We start from the raw sequence: 21245 nt of genomic DNA, 5'->3' as shown, positions 1-21245 counted from the left end.
TAGCTGTGTGAGAAATTTAAAAACAAACAAACTGTCTGTGAATACAAGTATACTTCGTTAATACATATAGTTTGTTAGTAATAATAACCTTTGTCTGAGTGTGAATGAGCAAACTCGGGTTTTCTTCATTCATACACAATATTTTAGTAATATTAAACTTGATTTCAGCTGTGTGGATAAAACTAAGTAAGTTATTATCAATATACATTTAAAACTTAAAAATAAACATAATAGTGCTGTTTTTTTAAATATCTTTGTAACTTTTACTGTGTGATATTTCTTAATTTAGCTAAGAGTATTTAAAAATTGTAGACAAGTTGAAGGTGTTTAATCTTCCTTATTTAAATATTTTCAGGTCAGAATTGCTCAACCAGGGCCAAAAGGGGAACCAGGTATTGATGGATCACAGGTAGCTGAAATACACCAGCCCTTAAATTATCATTAATGTTGTAGCATTTAATAATTTGTTATTTTCCCAGTGGTCTATTATTATTAAGATTTGAACACTATTAATTAAGGATTTGGTCCATATCAAATAATTATTTGTTTTAATTTTATTCTGAAGAAAAAAAACACTGTGCTTAATATTTTTCTGCAATCACAATCATTGGCACATAATACACTTCTGTATCACAGTATTAAAATTAATATTTTAAGCAGCTTTGTTAGTTATTTGACAAAACTTTCATACTGGTATATTAATTTATTGAGATACACATCAAGTATATGTTAAAATGCAATATATTTAAAATATTTACTGGAATCTTATCTGTAGCTAATTTTTATAATTATATTCGATGAAACACATAGCAGCAAATTATATTTTTTATTTTATTGTAGTTGCTAATATGACTTTCTGAAGGTAAATAACTAGAAAAGTCTTAAATAAACTTGAAGATTCAACTCAGTTTCATTGGTTTGTTTGTTTGTAATTATGCACAAAGCTACACAATGGGCTATCTGTACTCTGCCCCCCACGGGTATCGAAACCCGGTTTCATTGGTAATTTTGTAACGATCCTTTCTGTGTATTATTAATTCTCATTACTAAATCATTATGACTTAGGGTAATCAGTAAAATATTAATTTTAAAATTTTAATTTGTGTTTGTGAAAAATGTATGGCATGTGAAGTTCGTAATCTTAATGTAAAATTAATATTTTCTCTGTTTATGTTTGTTTTTGCATTTTCTTTTAATTTATGTGTGTGTGATATTGCAAACATAATAATATAAATTATTTATCTAATTAAGAAACAAGCAGAGCTACTTCAGAAGTGTAGTAAAGGTGCATTGAATAATTAACTCGTACTGCAGTTTTCAGTTGAATATTAAAACTTGTTGGAAGGTTATGATGGAGATATGTACATGTGCATAACATGAGGGGAAGGTAATCAGCTCCAATTTGTGGCTGAGCTACATTCTTTCTGAACTTAAATATTTAAATAAACACACTTCTTTACATTTTGTGTGATAATTTTCTCTTTATTTTATTCACACCTTATGGGAAGGATCTTCACGTGGTTGACACACTTTAGCCTAAAAAAGAAGATGACACTCAGCCATAAAATTCAAAATACATCAGTATATAATTGTGAAAGTGTAACAAATATCTCACAATATTTGTTAATGTGTTCATAAATTCAAGCCAATATTTCATTAGCTTAAGAAGACCATCAATGTTAGTCTACTAAATGTCACAGAAACATCAGCTTATTTTCTATTGTTTTGTATTGCCAAGCTTGTTCAAATTTCTAGCTGTGCATTGTGTTGAAATTAGGTAATTGCCCCAAAAGAACGTAGATGCTAGTTCCGGTTATCTTACTATAATGGATGTAGGATGTGTGTTTATATATATATATATATATAATGTGTCTGAAATAATAAATACCATATTACGCCATCTATTGAGTAATACCACAAACAAAAATCTATAAAAAATTTCACACTTTGAGTATTCAAGATTCAGACAATTAGAAAAATAACTATGGTATGTGCAACAACCATTTCTTTATCACAGAACACAATGTTAACTAAAAATACTCTCCTCACAACAAGAACACGAATTTCACTAGGACTTTATGTGAAGTTTTCATTATATCATTATTAATGTAATTTATAAATATAGTACTAAAAATGGAGTTCTTAAAAACTTATTTTTTGAATAAAGGATACCACTTTTAATATATATATATATAAACATTACAGTTTATATCAGCATGATCCAAACACTTTTCCTGTGCAGTACTTCCCAGAAGAATCCTTTTTTAGAAAATGTTCACTTTTCTAAAGTTTTTTTTTGATGAGGTACGTTGATTAATTCAGGGTTAAAGAAAGTAGAACTGAAACCAATACAATTCATAAAGTTTTGGTAAACACTTGCATACTTAAAAAACATGTCACTCCAAATTTATTAATTTAACACTTTTTTAATATATATAATTAAGCATTTCTTTGGGATTTCATTTAAATATAAATTAGTTAAACTAGCAGAAATGCTGACCCATGGGTGGCTGTTTGTGCTATTAATTACTAATTGTAGTAATTTTACTATTAAAGATTTTAGTGTCTGGCTTACTAAGTATGAAAATCAATTGCATTAGACTTGATTACGATGATAATTTCACTTGTATTTTATACTCTTGTTTTCAGATGTAGTGATTTTATCTTTATACACTCAATTATTAGTATTGCAATATTTTTTCAGATCTTTCTATATGTTGAAGTCTTTTTATGATAGTTAGTTTTGTAATATTTTTTGATGTTGTATAAATAACCATGATTTTTTTACTACTAGGGAGAACCTGGAGAAATTGGACCTTCTGGAAAACCAGGACCTCCAGGACACGTGGTTTGTTGAATTTTTAGTTGTTTTCTATTAACCGTTAAGATATTAAATGGCATCAGAAATATGTTATTTTAGCAACATCATGTTACTCGTGTCTACTGGTACACATTTTGTGGGAATGTAGATATTTTATTACTGGTGCTGCTATTTTTATGATTGTGTCCCACAATTATCTCACTGGAATTGATTGCTGAAGTCGTTTCTGGCCCACTATAAACACTACTGTTAACTGTTACTCGTGTAAAGATTATTGTTGCGTCAGCAAGGTCACGTGACTTGTTCTCTCGAACCTTCGGGAATTGTCGGGAGATTACTAGATATAGGGTAGTCTGGTATATATAAGACGCTCACAATGTGACGGGAAAAGTAAAGTGTGTGTAGATAGTGAGTAATTGTTCTGCAGTCACAGGGTATTGTTGAAGTTAACGTTCGTTTGTTTTAGCGCGAATGTTGGAATCAAGTGTATCGTAAAGTTATATTCAGAAAGAATAAACCAGTTTTATTAAGTAAGGACTTGTGTCGCTAAAGTTTCGTCAGAACGAAGTTACGGAAAGTTAATTAACAAACGGAGACGTAACATTATTTTGTAGTCTATTACTAGCATATTTTGAAATGTGATTTATTGTAACATGTTTAAAATATTTACATATATATGTTGAAATCTTTTCATGATATTTATTTTTTGGATATATCTATTTTATAAATATTTATGATATATGCAAGTTTATAGAAACAATTAGGAAGGCTTTTGGCCAAGTGAAGTAATTTTTGTTGGTGAGAAAAGTTAAAGCAGTCATTATTAGTTTATTCGTGAATTATATTCAATGTAAGATACTTAATTACATTGGAAATGTCTTCATTGTTTTTTATATTCTAAAAAATAAATGTTAGTAAGTGATCTGTAAACTAATTAATGTATGTTTCTATTTTTTTTACTGAATTCAAACACAAGTTATTAAAACCATATTTCTTAATAGAAATGTATGCATATGACGTTTTACTTGTTAAATAAAAACTAACTAAGGACAATAATACCAGTACTCTTGTTCCATAAAATCATTAAAATTCATAGCTGTGCATAACCTGGTTGTTAGAGCACTCGACTTATGATATGTGGGTCATATGATTAAAATCTTTCCCCAGACTTCCTTTCCTTTCCAGCCCTGAGGGCATTATAAAGTGACAGTCAATCTTGCTATTCATTTGTAAAGAGTAGCTCAAGAGTTGGCAGTGGGTGATGTTGACTAGCTGCCTTTCCTCTTTCTAGTACTTGAAAGTTACGGACAGTTTGTGCAGGTAGCTCTCAAGTAGCTTTGCACAAAATTCAAGGAATATGTGATTGGTAATTTTGGTACGAAGAATGCTTTAGATTGACACAATAATACCTATGACAGAATAAAGATATTTTAACATTAAAAAAAACATCATTATGTGACAAATTAAATTTTGTTTCCCGTGCAAACAAGATGAGGATTGTTAATATTTTGAGCTTAGATCAGCAAAATGTATACAAATAGAATTTCTTAAAGAGTAGCAATTAGTAATAATTCACATTTCATTAGAGGAGAAGTATTAGATAAATAAACCTATTATGTATGCTAAATGTAATTAATAAATTGCTTTTATACAACTTGTTGTTTTATTAATCACTATGTAAAGCATCCTAAGGTTTCACATTCAAGCTGTGTTTTATTCTCATTTTATGAATTTTAGGGACTTCCAGGACTCCCTGGACCATCAGGACTGCCAGGTCAACAGAGTGAAGAGTCCAAGGTTTTATTGTTATTTGAAACCTTAATTATTTTAGTTTTTTTTTTGTAGAACATTGTTGTTATTGCTACAGAACTTGTGATTACTGTATGTATTGAATGTTCTTTGATTGCTAAATAAAAATACAGTTTATTTTGATATACTTCATGGCAGAAAATATTTCGTAGACTGCACATATTATATACTTTCAGAAAAAAAACTTTTGATAAGCATTAACAAAAAATATGGTGAACAGTATATTGTGCATTTTAGATACCTGATTTTCTTACTCTCTAAAAAATGTAAATTACTAGACCTATGTCACTTTAATTATATGAAATCTAACCATTTTTCATTAAATTTACATCATCCTTAAAACAACGGTTTTCTTGGGAGTAATAAAGCTAAATGAAGGAAATTAAGTAGTTTGAAACTTTTTGTTCAGTTTCAAAAGAAACTTATTAAATAGTATAACATCCCTCCATTTCTTTTATCAGTTATTTTTTATCTTATCTGTATATTAACCAAATTGTTAAATATTTTTCGTTTAGTGTTCAAAAGTATTTCCTCCATACATTTTTATCTTTTCTTTAATTACTTAGAATTCTATTTATAAGACCTTTCTTCACTCAAAATTAGTTTATCATTGTTGTAATTATTGTGGTACTTTGAAAAACGTACTCATATGATGAGAAAGTTGGAATACACTGTATAATAAAATAGAAATTATTAGACATATTTGTTTTATTTTTTAGGTTGCGTATGGTAAATAATTTCTTTATTTCTTTAGCAAAATTAAAATTTTATTTTCATATTAAGACTCCCATTTCAACAAAAATTCAAGTATATTGATATTGTAATAATTATTGTTCATATTATAATAATTTATTTGAAAGACTGAGTTTTGATGCACTTTCATCAAGAATTTCTTTAAATTTTCTTTAATGTTTTAGCAATTTCAATGAAAATCATACTATTCAACACATGGGAAAGGCATAGAAGCCTCTGTCACCAAAATAATATATAGGTCATTATCTAGATGCTGAACATTAGTTAATCTGTTCTGATAATTCAGTCACCCACTCGTATTTTTAAAAAATTAAAGAAATCATTATATTTTAACCTTTTATAAATGGTTAATTTAAAACAAAAAGATATCTCATTGTGACTGACGAATTATATCTAGTATTTAGTGATCATATTTTGTGAATTAGTTTAAAATTATTATTTATTTTAATGCCGACATCTTTTATATTTTCACAAGTTAAGTAACTTTTGTAAAATGATTTTGAAATGGTAGCTACCCATTTTTCATACAAGCTATACTTAAGGGAATCTAGAGCAGGTGAAACTATTTGTTATTTTGAATCCATATGGATTATAAGAACCCCATAATCTAGTATTTACACACTTTTTTATCTTAACTTTTCTGTATGGATTCCATAGAAAACTTTTTTTATACAGGTTTATGATCATAAAATAGTTAGTGACATGTTAATATTTATCAGTTTTAGAAGAAAGTATTCATTAAATTTTACAGGGTCCTAAAGGTTCTAAAGGTGACCCTGGATCTCCAGGTGCCATTGGACCTTTGGTGAGATGAAATAATGTTTGTCTTGTTTGAATTAAAATATTTCAAGTATGACATGAAAAATCTTATAAATATGTGAACTTACACTGCTTGTTTGATATACAGTACCCAAAAGATTTATCCAGCGAGAAGTTATGAGTAATTAGATTTTATTAAATTAATTGGTAGATTATATGGTGAGGAACTTATACATTCAGAAGTTAATTCATCTAAAGTTTTATTGAATCTGAATAATTGTGATCATACCGTAAGTAACTACAACTTAATTTGATTCAGATTGATTTTATGTAATGTACAGTAAAACAAAATATTTATCGTTAAACTAGTAATGTGTGACATATGTGTGTTTTTTGACAATTGCAGCTTAATAATCATATAATGTGTCAAAATGACTTTTCACTTGTAACAGAGCTTGCTGATGGTCACATACAATATTTTCTTTATTTCACATAGGGAGAGCCTGGATACCCTGGCTATAGAGGACCAACTGGCAAACCAGGTCAGAAGGTAATTGCTTGCTAAAATTTTATTTGAATTTTCAAATACTAAACTTCGATATCAAGCCAAATGAATGAAGTATTTTTTATAAAACAAAAATATAAGCTTCTTAAAATATATGTGTAAGTGAGCCATATACTTTTAATTATATTAATAAAATGATTTGGTGCATAAAGAAAAGTTAAATATCAAAATTATATACTCTAAAAAAAACATTATTTTAGAACAAAATACATTTTGAAAGCATTTCCAAGTTACATATGACATCAGAACAGATAACGTAGCATTTAAAAAAAGTAACTTAATCATTAGAACAAACAACTTAGTATTTACTATTTTTCCTTAGTATTTACTTTTTTTTATGTAAGCAGAGTGCAAGGTCTTATAACAGGTTAGAATTCATGAACAAAAAAGTCAGTGGTAAAACTATCAACATGCCACAGGCAACAATATGGATCATAATCAAGAAGGATCTCAATCTGGAATCACAATGATAAGACTTTCAGTCATACCTCCCATTCTACTGTTACATAGTTCAAGCAGCTTAAGAATGAAATAGGTATTCATACTATTCCATATTAAGATATACCAGTCAAGTTTCTAGATACCATGTCTATGAATTTCTGTGTGATTGGCCTGTTTAAACAGGCACTGGGAAATAATTCTCATGCAACAGATGGATTGAAAGCATTCAGGTAGGGTTGATGTACTTTGGACTTGATAACCTTTTCCCATGATAATCATACTGGCAGGCTCTTTTCAAGATATACAGTTGTGAAATGGAGCATGACCAGATGTGGCAACATGGACTATAATGATGCCATTTTAATATAACGTGCTCAGCATGTGTTGTAGCTTTGAGTTGTTGCATTTTATTAGCAGCTGCTTGTCGTTAACCCTTTAGATCAGTTGGTAAAACATTTGTATGAGAATTCTTGAGTTCAATCCTGCTCACAGGAGAAACAAAAATTACGATATATATTATGATTGAGGATGTAATTTTAAAGCATTTATATATATCTCCAATAATAAAGTTTTAAGACATTTTTTTCCTTTCTACTATTTTAAAAGTGATGTACATAAACATTTTTTGTGCTTAATTTTATCTCTAATTTCTAGCTAAAAATTCTTATAGCAGTCTAACAGATCTGTACATATATTTTGCCAAGCTTATAATTCAAGATTGTACAATGCTGCTTGTAGAGCATAAACACTCAGTTTCAGTAGTATTGTTGAGTAAATGGATAATATGCTCTCCTAATTAAAACTAAGTGACACTTATAAAAATAGTCGTTTCTATATAAATGTCTAGTACTGAATTTTATAATGTAATTTTTATAGTGTTCAGTATAGTTTCAGAATAATACTGAAAAACTAAATGAATTTGTAGATTTTAATAACAATCTTCATTAGAAACCTCCTGTAATGTGAAATATAATAAAAACTGTGATGTAATTTGTAGTTCTTTACTGTGTTAGCTGAACTGTAGTTTGTTAGCAGAATAAAAACAGAACATATAAAATTGTACAACTATTATGTACCTTATGTATATTTCATGACTACAAAATTTTTGAATTTTTCTAAGTTCTGATTTGGAAGATACCATATCTGGATGAGTTAAAGTGCTAAATTCAGCCTAAGATGTTATTTTCTGTAGCAGGGTCCATCTCAGCAGCTATTTATTTTGTCATGGGTTATTTCTACATTATCTTACTTTACCTTGAGTATAGAGGATCACTTTTTGACTCTCATATGGAGCAGAGATACTTCTGGATTCTTTAAATCTGTTTTTCTAATTGGTCAGCTAAAATATGCTTATCACCTGTACAGTTAACCATTTTTCTGTTATCGTGAAATAAACTATTTATTTTTCCTTTAACTTAATATAAAATCATAAATTGTCTCTTTTCATTTTACTACTGCAAATCACTATATTTGTACTTCTGCTTACTAGATTCTCAAATCTCCAGTTGTTGCAGAGATCAGTTAGGTATCCATTTGTTTGACTAATTCTTGAATTGTCATATATATATGAATTTAAAAACTTTTTATTTAATATTTTCTTAGGGTGACAATGGGGATACTGGGTCAGTAGGACTAAGAGGACCTCGTGGTTTTATTGGAAATGTGGTAAGCAGTTCATAAATAATTGTTATTATTTTCTTTATACAGAATTGCAACATAGTAGTATCATAGTGTGAATGTTTCTCGTTCTAAAGGAGATCATGATTCATCTGCAATTTTGAATAACAGCTATAAATTTTACTGTGTTGCAATTATGGAGATGGGTCACTATTCATTTCTATTAAAAACGTAATTGGTGCCTAGCATATATATAAATCTTAAGTATCTTCCAATTGGAATTAATACTTTTCAAGAAAAAGTATTTTGTCTTACAATTAAAAAATAATATCATAATACATAGGATGGTGGAGTAAGGTATGAATTAAATTTAGCCACGGGTTTAAGACTGAGAAATGTATTGTTCATTTGAGGCATTACAGGATATGTCTTGAAGTTATCCCTTGCATTTTTAAACATTTTGAAGGATTAGTACCTATTAAATAAGTAAGTGTCAAGCACTAGATAATGGGGGGTCATTGAATAAGTTCTTAGTTATTTAAATACTTCAGTATATAGGATTCTGCCCATAGTTTTAAACTTAATTACTCATTTTTTGGGCTAGATAAACTCGAATTACTGAATTTAGAGGGCATAGTCATTCTTGTGAAACACTACATCTAACAAAACATTTGGAAAGAAAAGGACAAAATGGTAAGAAAAAAGAAATTTTGTAATGTACTTAATTTGCTGATAACAGAACATCCTCAAGTGACTCAGTGGCAAGTCTGAGGGCTCACACTGCTAAAAACTGGTTTTTTGATACTCGTGGTGGACAAAGCACAGATAGTCCCTTGTGTAGTTTTGTGCTTACGAACAAACAAACATTAGTTTTATAATGTGCTTTCAAAAATAACATGATATGGCTAAAATTAAATGAGATTGTCTCAGGATTATATATATAGTATACAGGTGAAACCAAAATATTTTTTTCATATCTAATGATGCATTGGGCTGATAAAAAATTATCTAAACTGTCAGAAATATTTCTGCTATAAACAATAAAGGTAGTCTCAATAATGCTTTTCTTAACTTTTCTTTTTTTTTTATACTTAGGGCCCTCATGGACTGATTGGACCTCCAGGATCTCCTGGAAATAATGGGCAACCAGGAGAACCAGTAAGATAATACTCATAATAATATATGGGTCTTTTGAGAAATGCTCAAAATATAGACAAACTGATATCAGCAAAAGGTCTAGGAAAATTACAAGGGGCACTTGGTTTATTATAGTATAGAATAAGTCTTAGGAAAATTGCTAGGCATGGTTTTAACATACATACAGGCAAAAATCACAAAAGTACCGTGCAAAGTGGACATATGAGTAGTTGGTAATAATTTTGGGTTGATAGATTAGAAATACTGTACAGATAAACATGGCTGGAAAACAGAACCACAAACCCTAGAAAACTGCTCTATAAATAGACTTACATGATTTTTCAACATAAAAGCTTAATCGTTAATAAAAGAACTGCATAGGTGACAATGTTTTTGTATGAATGTGTAAATGAATATAGTTTATACAAACTAAATGTAACAGAAAATAAGAGATTTATATGATACAGAAACCCAAATCACAATATATGTAACTAAGGCGTAGATTAGGGTGGTGTAAAAGCATAAGTCGTAATGAAAGTTTAGATTTGTATGATATTGAAAATAAGCTGTAATATGAGTAATGAAGATGTAGAAGTAAAGTAGTAATATAGATGAAGATATAGATTAGTGTGATATAGAAGCAAAGTTCTAATAGAAATAGTAAGTTGCATATTTGGTAAAAATCCAAAGAGTTGCAGCCCTGGGTGCTGACTGTTTGTGTAGAGACAGGCTGCCTTGGAGGAGGTAGAAGAGAGTTACTTTACTGGTGTTAACAGAACCTTATAGCTTAGTATTGTGTTACAGATTTCTCAGCTTTTACCTTACTATTGCAGAAGAGGTCAATATTCTGCCAGTAGAGGAGTTCTTCATTGGATAAAGGTTTTTTTTTTGTGAGTTTGTCAGATTCCTCATTTAGCTTTACCCCTGCACGTCCTGAAATAAATGTGATGGTCTTACCATAAGGCTGCTTTGATTTCTACCATTTATCAGAGGACCAACCATTCTGAATTTTATTCAGTACTGTTGTTGAGTCCATTGCCAATATTTTATTGGTGTCAGTGTCTATTTGGGGATAATTGCTTTCTTTAGTCAAGAGGAGAACTTGATTTATGGCTTCTAGTTCTATTCTTGTGCTGCTTGTGGGAAGCTTGAATGTTCCACAAGACAATGAATTCCTAACCACCTCTCTAACTATATTTGGTGTAGGAACTATATGTGTTTAGGATGACAGGTGATTGTTCACTATGGTCTTTAAACAGATGCTGACATACTATTTTTGCTTCACTCTTTTCTCAATCACTACATTTTCTGTCTAGGTTGATTTCCACAGAACCCAGTGGAATCAGATATTTATCCTACATATAGATCAAATATCCGGTTGTAAAAAGTTATTTCAGTGGTGGTTGTATAGAATGTGTCCAACCATGACTGTCTCTTGAGGCACCTTTTAGGAAATCTTCTACTTAACCAATGCTTGTCCCAATTTGTAAGTCAGTGGCTCAATGATGAAATGCATGGTCATAGTGCAGAGTTTTGCATAAAGCACTGTTGGCTGTTCTGTGATGCTGCTAAGGCCCGGGATGTGTAGTAGAGCTTTGATGGGTACAGCTGTAGTAGATCCTTTGAGCAGTTTTAAATGGATGTTTTGTATCCTTTCAATCTTGTCTGGCTGTGTAGCTGATACTAATTAGGTAATGCAAAATACACCCCCCCACCCCACCCCCACAGATGGGACAGATAAGACTTTGGTACAACATAAGCAGGGGAAATCTTCAGCTCTACTTCGTGCTGCAACGTTTATTGCATTGATGCCTTTGGTAGTTCTTGTTAATATGGTGTTAATGTGGCTGGTGAAATTGTCTGTAAAAGGTTTCCTCTGTGTAATTTATTTTTTATTCCAGATGGATAGCCATGCATGTAAAGGAAGTTGATGGCTTTTTGTCATTGAAATGTCTGTTACTGAAGGTGCAGAACATGGCTGTAACTTTGACAGGACTGATGACCATTCCTGTCTGATTGCAATGTATGATCACCTGCTAAGGGATGATTGTATTTTGGTTTAAATTTTAGCTTGAATATAGCCTCTGCTGTACACTAGAGTGTTGTCAGCAATGGTTAGCACACAGCACACTGGCAAGAGTGGTGTTCCTTGAGGCGGACCAGTGATGATGGTGATTCAATTTGATTATCAGCTTCTTTACCTCATGATGGATATTTTGGTAGTTAGTGAAGCTACAATTCACCTTATGCATGTTACAATGATACCTATTTTGAGCATTTTATCAGCAAGAATAGGTAGGTGGACTCTGTTGTAGGCATCTTCCAGATTCACACCAGTTTCAAATCTTTCAACTGATCCCTCATATCAGCTGAAGCGTTGGTCCAGGTTTTTCTTCCACTGCAGTATCCACCTAATAATGATAGCAATAATTATTCAATCTGATAGGCAAACCTGCTAACCACAATCTTCTCTGGGATATTGTTAATGATATTTTTTAGGATGATGATTTGATGGTCTTTATGAAGAGAGTGATTATTCATGGGTTTGGGTAAGGATTTGATAAAGGCATCACCTTATATTTCAGGAATGTTAGCTGTTGTTCAGCTATGTTGATACTCCAACACTAACTTAAACAGGTTGGCTTCTGTAAAATCCTTATAGGTGGAGATTCCTACACCATCTGGGTCTGGAGATCCATTTTTAAATATTTATGGATCTGTGTAGTTTATCCATGCTAAAGATGGCTTCCATATCAGCATGTAGTTGTACCTCAGATAAGGATTCCTTTAGCTTGAGCCTCCCCTGCATGCCACCATTGGCACATTGGTTAATGTATCTAGGCATGAAAGCTTTGCCTCGGTCTTCACCTTTATGGTGCGGAGTATCATAATCAACAACATTATGTTTTGGGATCCTGTGCCAGCCATAATGTTGTTGAAGTAATATAATAAAGTACTTGTGAGATTGGCCTTTCTGCATAATTCATTGCATTTTATGTCACATTCTTTGGAAGTTGACTGCCCGTAGAGAGTACAGGCTTTATTACATGTAATCCTTACCTCCTGTGCCTGGACTAGGTCACTCCTTATTTGCATGAACTCAGACTTGATTTTATGCTTTATCAGTATCGATATTCCGTGATTTGCAGAAGTAGCTGGAGTGTTTTTGTTCAATGGTGGAGAGATGCTTGAAAACACAAGCATTGCTAGAAAGCTTGATGTTGCTGTATGGGTTTATAGATTGTTTTATGCCACTTTGTCCTTTAGTCTTCCCATATACCTCCAATATGAGGTGATCTCTGCATACATTATATCCTCTGTGCCAGGTTGAATTGATATTCAATGTGTAATTAGCAAAAGCAAGATCTATAAAGGAGTTTCTGTCACCTTGGTGCCAATCAATTCTTGTTGGTTCACTCAAGTTTAGGAGTAAAAGGTTTGTGGCTATACTGAGGAGAGCAGAATGTAAACCTTTGCCATCAGAATTTTCACCTCATCACAGGTAGGATGTCTGGTACTGAAGTCTCCTACTGCTAGATACATAGGAGTGTTGTCAGACAGGTCAGGAACCTCCAATCTTCAGCATGGTGAATAGAAGTAATGAAGGTATAGATTAATGTGATATAAACAGAAGCAAAGTTCTAATAGAAGCAATAGTTTATATTAGTATGAAAAACAAAAAAGCATAAGTGTCAATAAAACTAACAAATGTTACTTTTAATATGACACACAAACCATGTCCCAATAAACTAATAAAGTTGTAGATTAATATGAAGGAGCATAATTAGCCAGAATGGTGTCTTAAATGAAGTGTTTGAAGAAGAACCGTTTTAAATTGCAGAAGCATAAAGGCTGTGACTGGTATTTAGATAAGTATGAGGTAACGATAACCTTGATTTCTGATTTGCCTGATAATTCTCAAAAAAAATTATTTTTCAGTCTGTCTTCCTCAGCATGTACATGTTTGTTTTATCAAACTATAAGGACCTTGAGGACCTTTTTACATATTTTATTTGTAAAATTTATCTATAATATGTTACTTCTTTTCTTGTGAACAAGTTTATACATGTGATAACTATGTATTATTAGACACTTCTGAACCTAATGTCTGAACCTAGGCTATATTTGGTTGTAACTGTGATGACTGTTTTAGTAAAATATTAAAATACACAAACATCTTCTGGAGTGTGAAAAAAATAATTACTGTGTGCTATATAAGTACAAAAGCCATGGTCATGTGACTACTTGCTCACAATTCAAAAAAAGATCACACCATCTACATACTTTGTGATTTTCTAGTCCTTCATCCTTATTTAAGATCAAATTGTTTTTGCTGTGTTTCATTATTTCAGTGATTTTCTAATATTTCTAGCAGTCATTGTGACTACTTGCTCACAATTCAAAAAAAGATCATGCCATCTACATACTTTCTGATTTTCTAACCCTTCATCCTTATTTAAGATCAAATTGTTTTTGCTGTGTTTCATTATTTCAATAGTTTCTCTAATATTTCTAGCAGTTATATTATTCAGTTGAGCCAAAATAACAGTTTTTTACCACTAGATGATATGTCCAGTATAATTTACATGTTCAGCTAATGCATTGAATGAAATTAGTCAAATATTAAATAAAACTAAAGATGAAATAAATCTAATGGAGAAAACAGGTTTATATAAAGGTCAATGTGAATGTGGTCATTCACACATTGGTCAAACTAGAAGAAACTTAAAATTTAGAGTAAATGAACATAAGAGAAAAAAAATGGTTATTTTGGATCAACGGAATAATATGACTGCTAGAAATATTAGAAAATCACTGAAATAATGAAACACAGCAAAAACAATTTGATCTTAAATAAGGATAAAGGGCTAGAAAATCAAAAAGTATGTAGATGGTGTGATCTTTTTTGAATTATACACTAGTAGTCAAATCACCATGGCTTCTGTACTTGTATAGCACACACTAACTATTTTTCACTCTCCTGAAGATGACATGAAACCACACTGAAACACGTAGAATGACTTTTACAACTGTTGATTGGTTTAAATAAACATTTTAATTGTGTATTATAAAACGTTGTTCATTTGTAGATTTTAATATTTTAAATATATACACAAGTTCCTTGAATTTTAACCTTTTAGTATGACTGTTTTAGTATTTCATTTGCTACTAGAACTTTTATAAAAACAATAAAATTATACAGCTTTTTTAATATTTATTTTAGGGCTTACCTGGGTTACCAGGACCTTCAGGACCCAAGGTCAGTTATAATTTTTAATTAACATAAGGCTATGATGTACAAAACTTTAAGATAGTTGTGGTTAGTGTGATGATCATAAGTAAACCTTCAATGGGATTTCTTAATTAACTTTGAAAATATATGAAAATGTCACCAGACTGAGCTTAATTCTTACTTAAATTATGGAAATGCATTATTTCAGAGTTAGGTATCCTCACTATTAGCTGTGCTACGGAATGTTAGAGTTAGTGCATCACTTTCCACTTGCATGGGAACAGCTCTTGTAATCAAAATAAATATAGTAATTTTGATTATTTTCAAGAGTTTAATAAAGTCAAAAAAGAGCTAATTGACTTCTAAAGTTTTAAATGCATGTTACATACTAGTTAATTTGTAAACATAGAGAGAAAGTATGCTGCAAATAATGCTTATGAATTGTTTTTTGTTGTTTTTTTCACAATCAACACTACTGACAGCTGTTAGATATACATTACTGTTTTAATTTAAGTCATTTTTACAAGTGATAGATTATCACAGGTTTGTTTACGTAACTGTGCAAATCATATGTCGTGTAGTTCAATTATCATAGACTGGTAATTATTGTATTATTGCACCATTTTATTAGAACCTTCTAAGGTTTTCTAAAGTATTATCCCATCATAATATCTCGGAGTGTGTAGAAAGTTCAAACCCTCATTTGGGCTATCTATAAATATGCATACAAAATGTAGTTTGAGTAAGTAAGACAAAGTTAGTTAGATAGATCTAGACTGTATGATTATGAGTTTAGCCATAAGAGCATATAGTGACAATTTCTAAGTGAAATTATCACAGATTGTATTGTAATAACAGAGTACAGAAGAATAATTTGTCTTATCATTTATGTTCGAAAGTAATTGAACAAATGATTTTCGATGAAAATAGAAGTATTTAAAGCTCTGGATACAATTGTGGTGACCAATAATGTAACGTAAGTGAATTTATCACCGATTGTGTTGTAACAACAGAGCAGCGGAGAAGAATTCATTTTGTCAATTATGTTCTAACACATCTGAACCAGCCTGTGTGGACTCTGATGAAAAGAGATGATTATTTAAAGCTGTGGTAACAAACATTTGTCCATACATTTGACTTGTTTTGATATATTATTTTAAAATAAATGGACTGTGTGCTGTTTGTTTATTGTTGAACTTTATCCCCAACAAATCACAAACATCTACTGTAAAGAATCCGGACCACACATACGCAAAAACCAGACACCAGCACATGGTATATTGAGAACTGAGATTATGATATATTTTGGACTGTATATCTTGTAAAGTTCACATAAGAATAGAAATATTTTTTTCCTAACTTAATTCTCTTTTGGTTTAAAAATAATTCCTGTAGGGAGACTATGGAACGATGGATTTTAAATTGAGAGGATATGGAGGCATACAGGGGCTAAAGGTAGTGAGATATTTCCATCACTTAGCTAATTTATAATATACATAATCAACTGACTTAACTATTTTATCCAGTGTAAAAAGTATATTTTCTGGTATGCTTGTGTTAGATTTTCATTGTCACATAATACTTTAAGTTCTGTAGAAACCTGTCATTAAAATAGTCTGAAAGTTATTGTATATAAGAACATATAATCACGATCTCATTGATATAGTATTAAAATAATTCAGTGTATGAACTTTAATGATAATTTAAAAAATTAAGTTAATGTTGTTTGTTTTCCATGTATATTCAGAAAGAATTCTATATTAATACAGTGCACAACACTATTATGGGAATTATGAAAGATCAGAAATGGATTAAACTTTTGTGATGTCTGAGATAACGTAGTCTTGAAATCTCCCATCTGTCCTCCCAAGATTTCTGATTATTTTTGGACAAAATTTAATTAAAATTTTCTTGTATGATTATCAGGCAATTTTTTTTACTCACGAAACTGAAACTTAGTGTTGTTGCTGAAGTTGTACTTCTAGGCTAAAAAAAAAAAAGAAATATATTTTATTGATTTTGATTGTTTTTTCAAATATATATTTATATATGTATGAACTATTTATTTTGACAAGTGACTGGTCAACCTGGCAAAGTATTTCCTTCCCAAAAAGTTCAGTGGTGTCCCATTAATGAGGAACTTTTCAATCTTTTGGTTTAGAATTTCTGGAGAAACTATAGTTTTTAATTTTCTTAATACTTTTTTTCTACATTGTTTGTTTAAAAAAACATTAATAAGATTCTTTTATCTTAGGGTTCTCATGGCCCCACAGGTTTTAAAGGAATGGTAAGTTATGTGCCATGGAATATGGAATACAGCTTTTTATCAAAACTAAATTTCTGTAAATGGACTTCTTAATGTGATAGGAAGTTGTTAATCTATATATGCAAAATTTTTGAACACTGTATTTGTGTTTGTCTTATAAGACAAAATTATTACACTAAGTAGTCATTCCACAGTAAAATTAATAAAATGATTTTATACGATTGGCTAAATATTTTCAGTTAATACTATACCTACATATAATTAACACAAATAATGAAGTAAATCAATTAATCCTTCAAAACTTGTATGTTCAATAGTTGCATAAAACAGTAAACTACAGTATCAACTTGTAATAAAATAGATTTCACTCATAAATAATGTTTAGAATTACATATTAGACTTTTATTATGTAACTAAACATTATATCGTAAAAACTTAATGTCACTTTTCAATTAATTTACATATCAGAACAGTCATTGTCCTGTTATTTGAAATTAGGCAGGTGAACGAGGGAAAATAGGAAAAAGAGGCTCAATAGGTCCTTCAGGATCTATAGGAATGCCAGGAATCAAAGGACCTTCAGGAATCCCAGGAGCTCCTGGAACCAAAGGCCCATCAGGCATGCCTGGGCTTCAAGGTCGTCCGGTAATTTTTTACATCGTAATTCATATTTTCAATATTAAAGCTTAGAAATTCTAATTTTTTGTTTGTTTTTACAGTTGTTATTTGAAGTATATTTGAGTTTTAGATTTTGTGTTGTGATAGTAATGATGATTAAAGTGACTATGCTTGAGCTGTTTAGATACAGTTGTGGTGAAACTGAATATATGTTGGTTAGGTTGACAGGATAATGAGAAATTTGCTCAAGGTATCGATTAAAGAGTAATGCTAAGCCTCTTGCTGAGTCAGTGTAAAATGAAATAACGATACTGGACATGAAGTGTCAAACATAATGCATAATCTTTATCATGATAATGAAACAACAAAATGTGTGTACTTGCTTGTATAATAAACAATGAACCATTGCTGTGCCTGGATTACAGAATCCTGTTAAGAATATACATACATTAAATGATGTTCCAGTTAGACTGACCAACTGATCAGCAAGTTACAGATTAGACTGAATAAATGTAATGTTTTTTGTTATGCAAGAAACCTCACATTTACCCAGGGTAACTAGCACTACCCACATTACTGGTCATTCTTATAACAACATAGGTGGGGCTGTAACTTCTAGATATCACCTGAACAACTGTTGAAGGACATTGCTTTTAACATTCTTACACAATATGTTGTATTGAGCAACATCCTCTCTGAGTGGTAACAGGAATTATCTACTTCAAGAACAACATAAGAACAAAAATAGTTCAGAAGTAAATCAATGTAATGGCTTTCTTGATCACATGTTATGCGCAACCGACATGTATGTGAAAGAATGAATAATATCAAAATAAATACTATAATATTATGATAAAATAGAAAAGTATGGTATATTGAAATTCCACAGAGTTATTGTATTCATAATTTAGGGTTGTTTTTTTATTGTTAGATTTTAACATCAGTAATAATAGAAGTAAAAATGATTGAAATGTTGTTATAAAGCTAAGGGAATTCTTTGAGAACTTATTTTTGTGTTGAATGAAACAGATACTATGATTGATTTGGCAGTATAAAAGACTGAAATGTTTTTTAATAGCATTTTCTGTACTTGTGATGTAAGAGTAAACAATTATATTCAATACTTCAGTATTTTTCAATAATTGCTTACTGATTTTTGTCAAAACTATTACTTTATTAAATCAAAAATTTATCAGTTTGTAATTTCTGAAAACTTCCATGAGTTTGGTTTCAATAAGGTTTTTAAAAAGTTTTTTATTTTGGGAAAAACTGTGTCTGAACTTTGAAATTTTTTTCACAGGGCAAACATTTTGTAGAGGAAGAAGTGAGAGAGATCTGTGCTGCAGTTCTTCGAGGTAGTTAACTTTTGTCTTAAGAAAAGTAGTACTATTTTGGAACTTCAAAGTTATTACATTTTTTTGTATTGTTATCTGGGAAATACTGTTTCATGTAACACATACTTTTTTATAAGTATACATGAGGCTCCGGCACTTTTTCATGGTATATTTTACATTTCATATATATATTTGTGGAAACACCAGTACTTGACACATAAATCATTATTTGTAGGGGTCTGGCAAGGCCTGGAGGTTAGGGTGCTTGAGTCGCAAGTTCGAATCACATCATCGAACATGCTTGCCCTTTCAGCCATGGGAATATTATAATGTGATGATCAATCTCACTTTTAGTTGGCAAAGAGTAGCCCAAGAATTTGTGATGGGTGGTGTTGATTAGTTGCCTTCTCTTTAGTTTTTCATTTCAAAATAAGGGACAAATGGCACATATGGCTCTCGAGTAGTTTTACAGGAATTCAACAAACAAATACTTTTTGTAGGCTTATTTGAAGCAACCATCATATTCTCTAATACCAGTACAAACTAATGCAAGTTTATCTGGGGTATGTCAACTAATGTTTTTCTAGATAACTCCATCATACAAGGATTTATTGTACTACTGTTCTTAATCAATGATGATTTATTTTTTAAGCTTGTGTGGGTTAAACTCGGATGTTTCACATTAACTTGTTTATCTCTAGTCTTGTTTGTACAGAGTACATAGTTTTCCAAGTTAATGGAATCTTTTTATATAGACATTTTTAATTAGATTATAACACTTCATGAAAACTTATTTCAATTAGGCATGTCTAGGAGAACTGTGATATCTCTGGCAGACTTGCTTTTCTCTACAATTGTCATCAGAGTAACTCATCTTTCTTTTTGTGTAGGCAGCTGTATGTGGCACTTAAAAATAATATGCTTTTCTGCACGTTCTTCTTTTATTTGATATATACACACAGTTGTTTGAACATTTTGCTTGAGCTGAGATTTGTTCGGAGACTCTTCAGTTGATTCGTGCCAGGATTCTTTGATAACGTCATGTAATGAATATACTGCATATAATGTTTTAGAAGACATTTCATATTTTGTGTGCTCCCAGTAGCACAGTGGTATGTCTGTGGACTTATAACGCTAGAAACCGGGTTTCAATACCTGTGGTGGGCAGAGCATAGATAGCCCATTGTGTAGCTTTGTGCTTGACTTCAAACAAACCAAACCATATTTTGTGTATGTCTAGTTTAATGCAATTTCAACTGATTCATCACTTGTATAAGTTATTTGTATATTACTCAGCGGACCTTTGTTTTGTTTTGAATTCTTTAAAGGACATTTAACTAATCATTAACTTTTCTTTCAAGACTTCTATTGGTTAATTTTTTTTAATGAGATTACTCAAACAATGTGCAGCTGGTCCATGTTTTAATTGTCTAACTCATTCATACTCTGATGGAATAACTTTTCAGATGATTCATGTTTTGTGAAGGATTTTAGTTGATCCGAATCTTGTAAAATTTTTCTCTGAAAACTTCCAGCTGATCCATGTTCTATGTTGAATTCTGTGAAGGAACATGTGCAAATATTGTTCATTTGAAGTATTACATGAGATATCTAGAGCAGCTCTCTTGTAGTTTGATGCTTCCAAGCTATTGGAGTCACTGACTATTAGACAGGTAATTATGTCAGGTTTTCAAGATTGAGACACACTAAAAAAGTTCATCCTCTTCAATACACTTAAGACTTTTTCAACAGGTCTCTGTCTTTTGTAGCTAGGTTAAATTTTTTTGGCCAACTAGGTTTATATCCTACGTATGGAATTATGAAAAACTCACAGATGATCCATTAAAGGTTTCAAATTCGATGACGAGGAACCCACTTTGAGACTAATAATG

General features: G+C 30.8%; 1 protein-coding gene across 1 annotated transcript in view; it reads left to right on the top strand.

Moving 5' to 3' along the window:
- The window catches only part of LOC106466373 (collagen alpha-1(IX) chain-like), a gene marked incomplete at its 5' end in the record, with an annotated part of 54562 nt that overhangs the window by 28326 nt on the left and 4991 nt on the right, over positions 1-21245 (top strand). Inside the window, 12 exons of the mRNA XM_022394364.1 lie at positions 356-409; positions 2795-2848; positions 4559-4618; positions 6135-6188; positions 6639-6692; positions 8751-8813; positions 9861-9923; positions 15127-15162; positions 16531-16590; positions 17390-17422; positions 17900-18046; positions 19320-19374. Coding sequence (XP_022250072.1) covers positions 356-409; positions 2795-2848; positions 4559-4618; positions 6135-6188; positions 6639-6692; positions 8751-8813; positions 9861-9923; positions 15127-15162; positions 16531-16590; positions 17390-17422; positions 17900-18046; positions 19320-19374 — 733 coding nt within the window. The remainder of the gene's footprint in view (positions 1-355; positions 410-2794; positions 2849-4558; positions 4619-6134; positions 6189-6638; positions 6693-8750; positions 8814-9860; positions 9924-15126; positions 15163-16530; positions 16591-17389; positions 17423-17899; positions 18047-19319; positions 19375-21245) is intronic.

This window comes from Limulus polyphemus, unplaced genomic scaffold (assembly GCF_000517525.1).
Source record: "Limulus polyphemus unplaced genomic scaffold, Limulus_polyphemus-2.1.2 Scaffold2240, whole genome shotgun sequence".
In the NCBI taxonomy this organism is placed as follows: domain Eukaryota; kingdom Metazoa; phylum Arthropoda; class Merostomata; order Xiphosura; family Limulidae; genus Limulus; species Limulus polyphemus.
The sequence above is the reverse complement of the archived record's forward strand: the minus strand, read 5'-3'. Positions and strand labels throughout refer to the sequence as shown.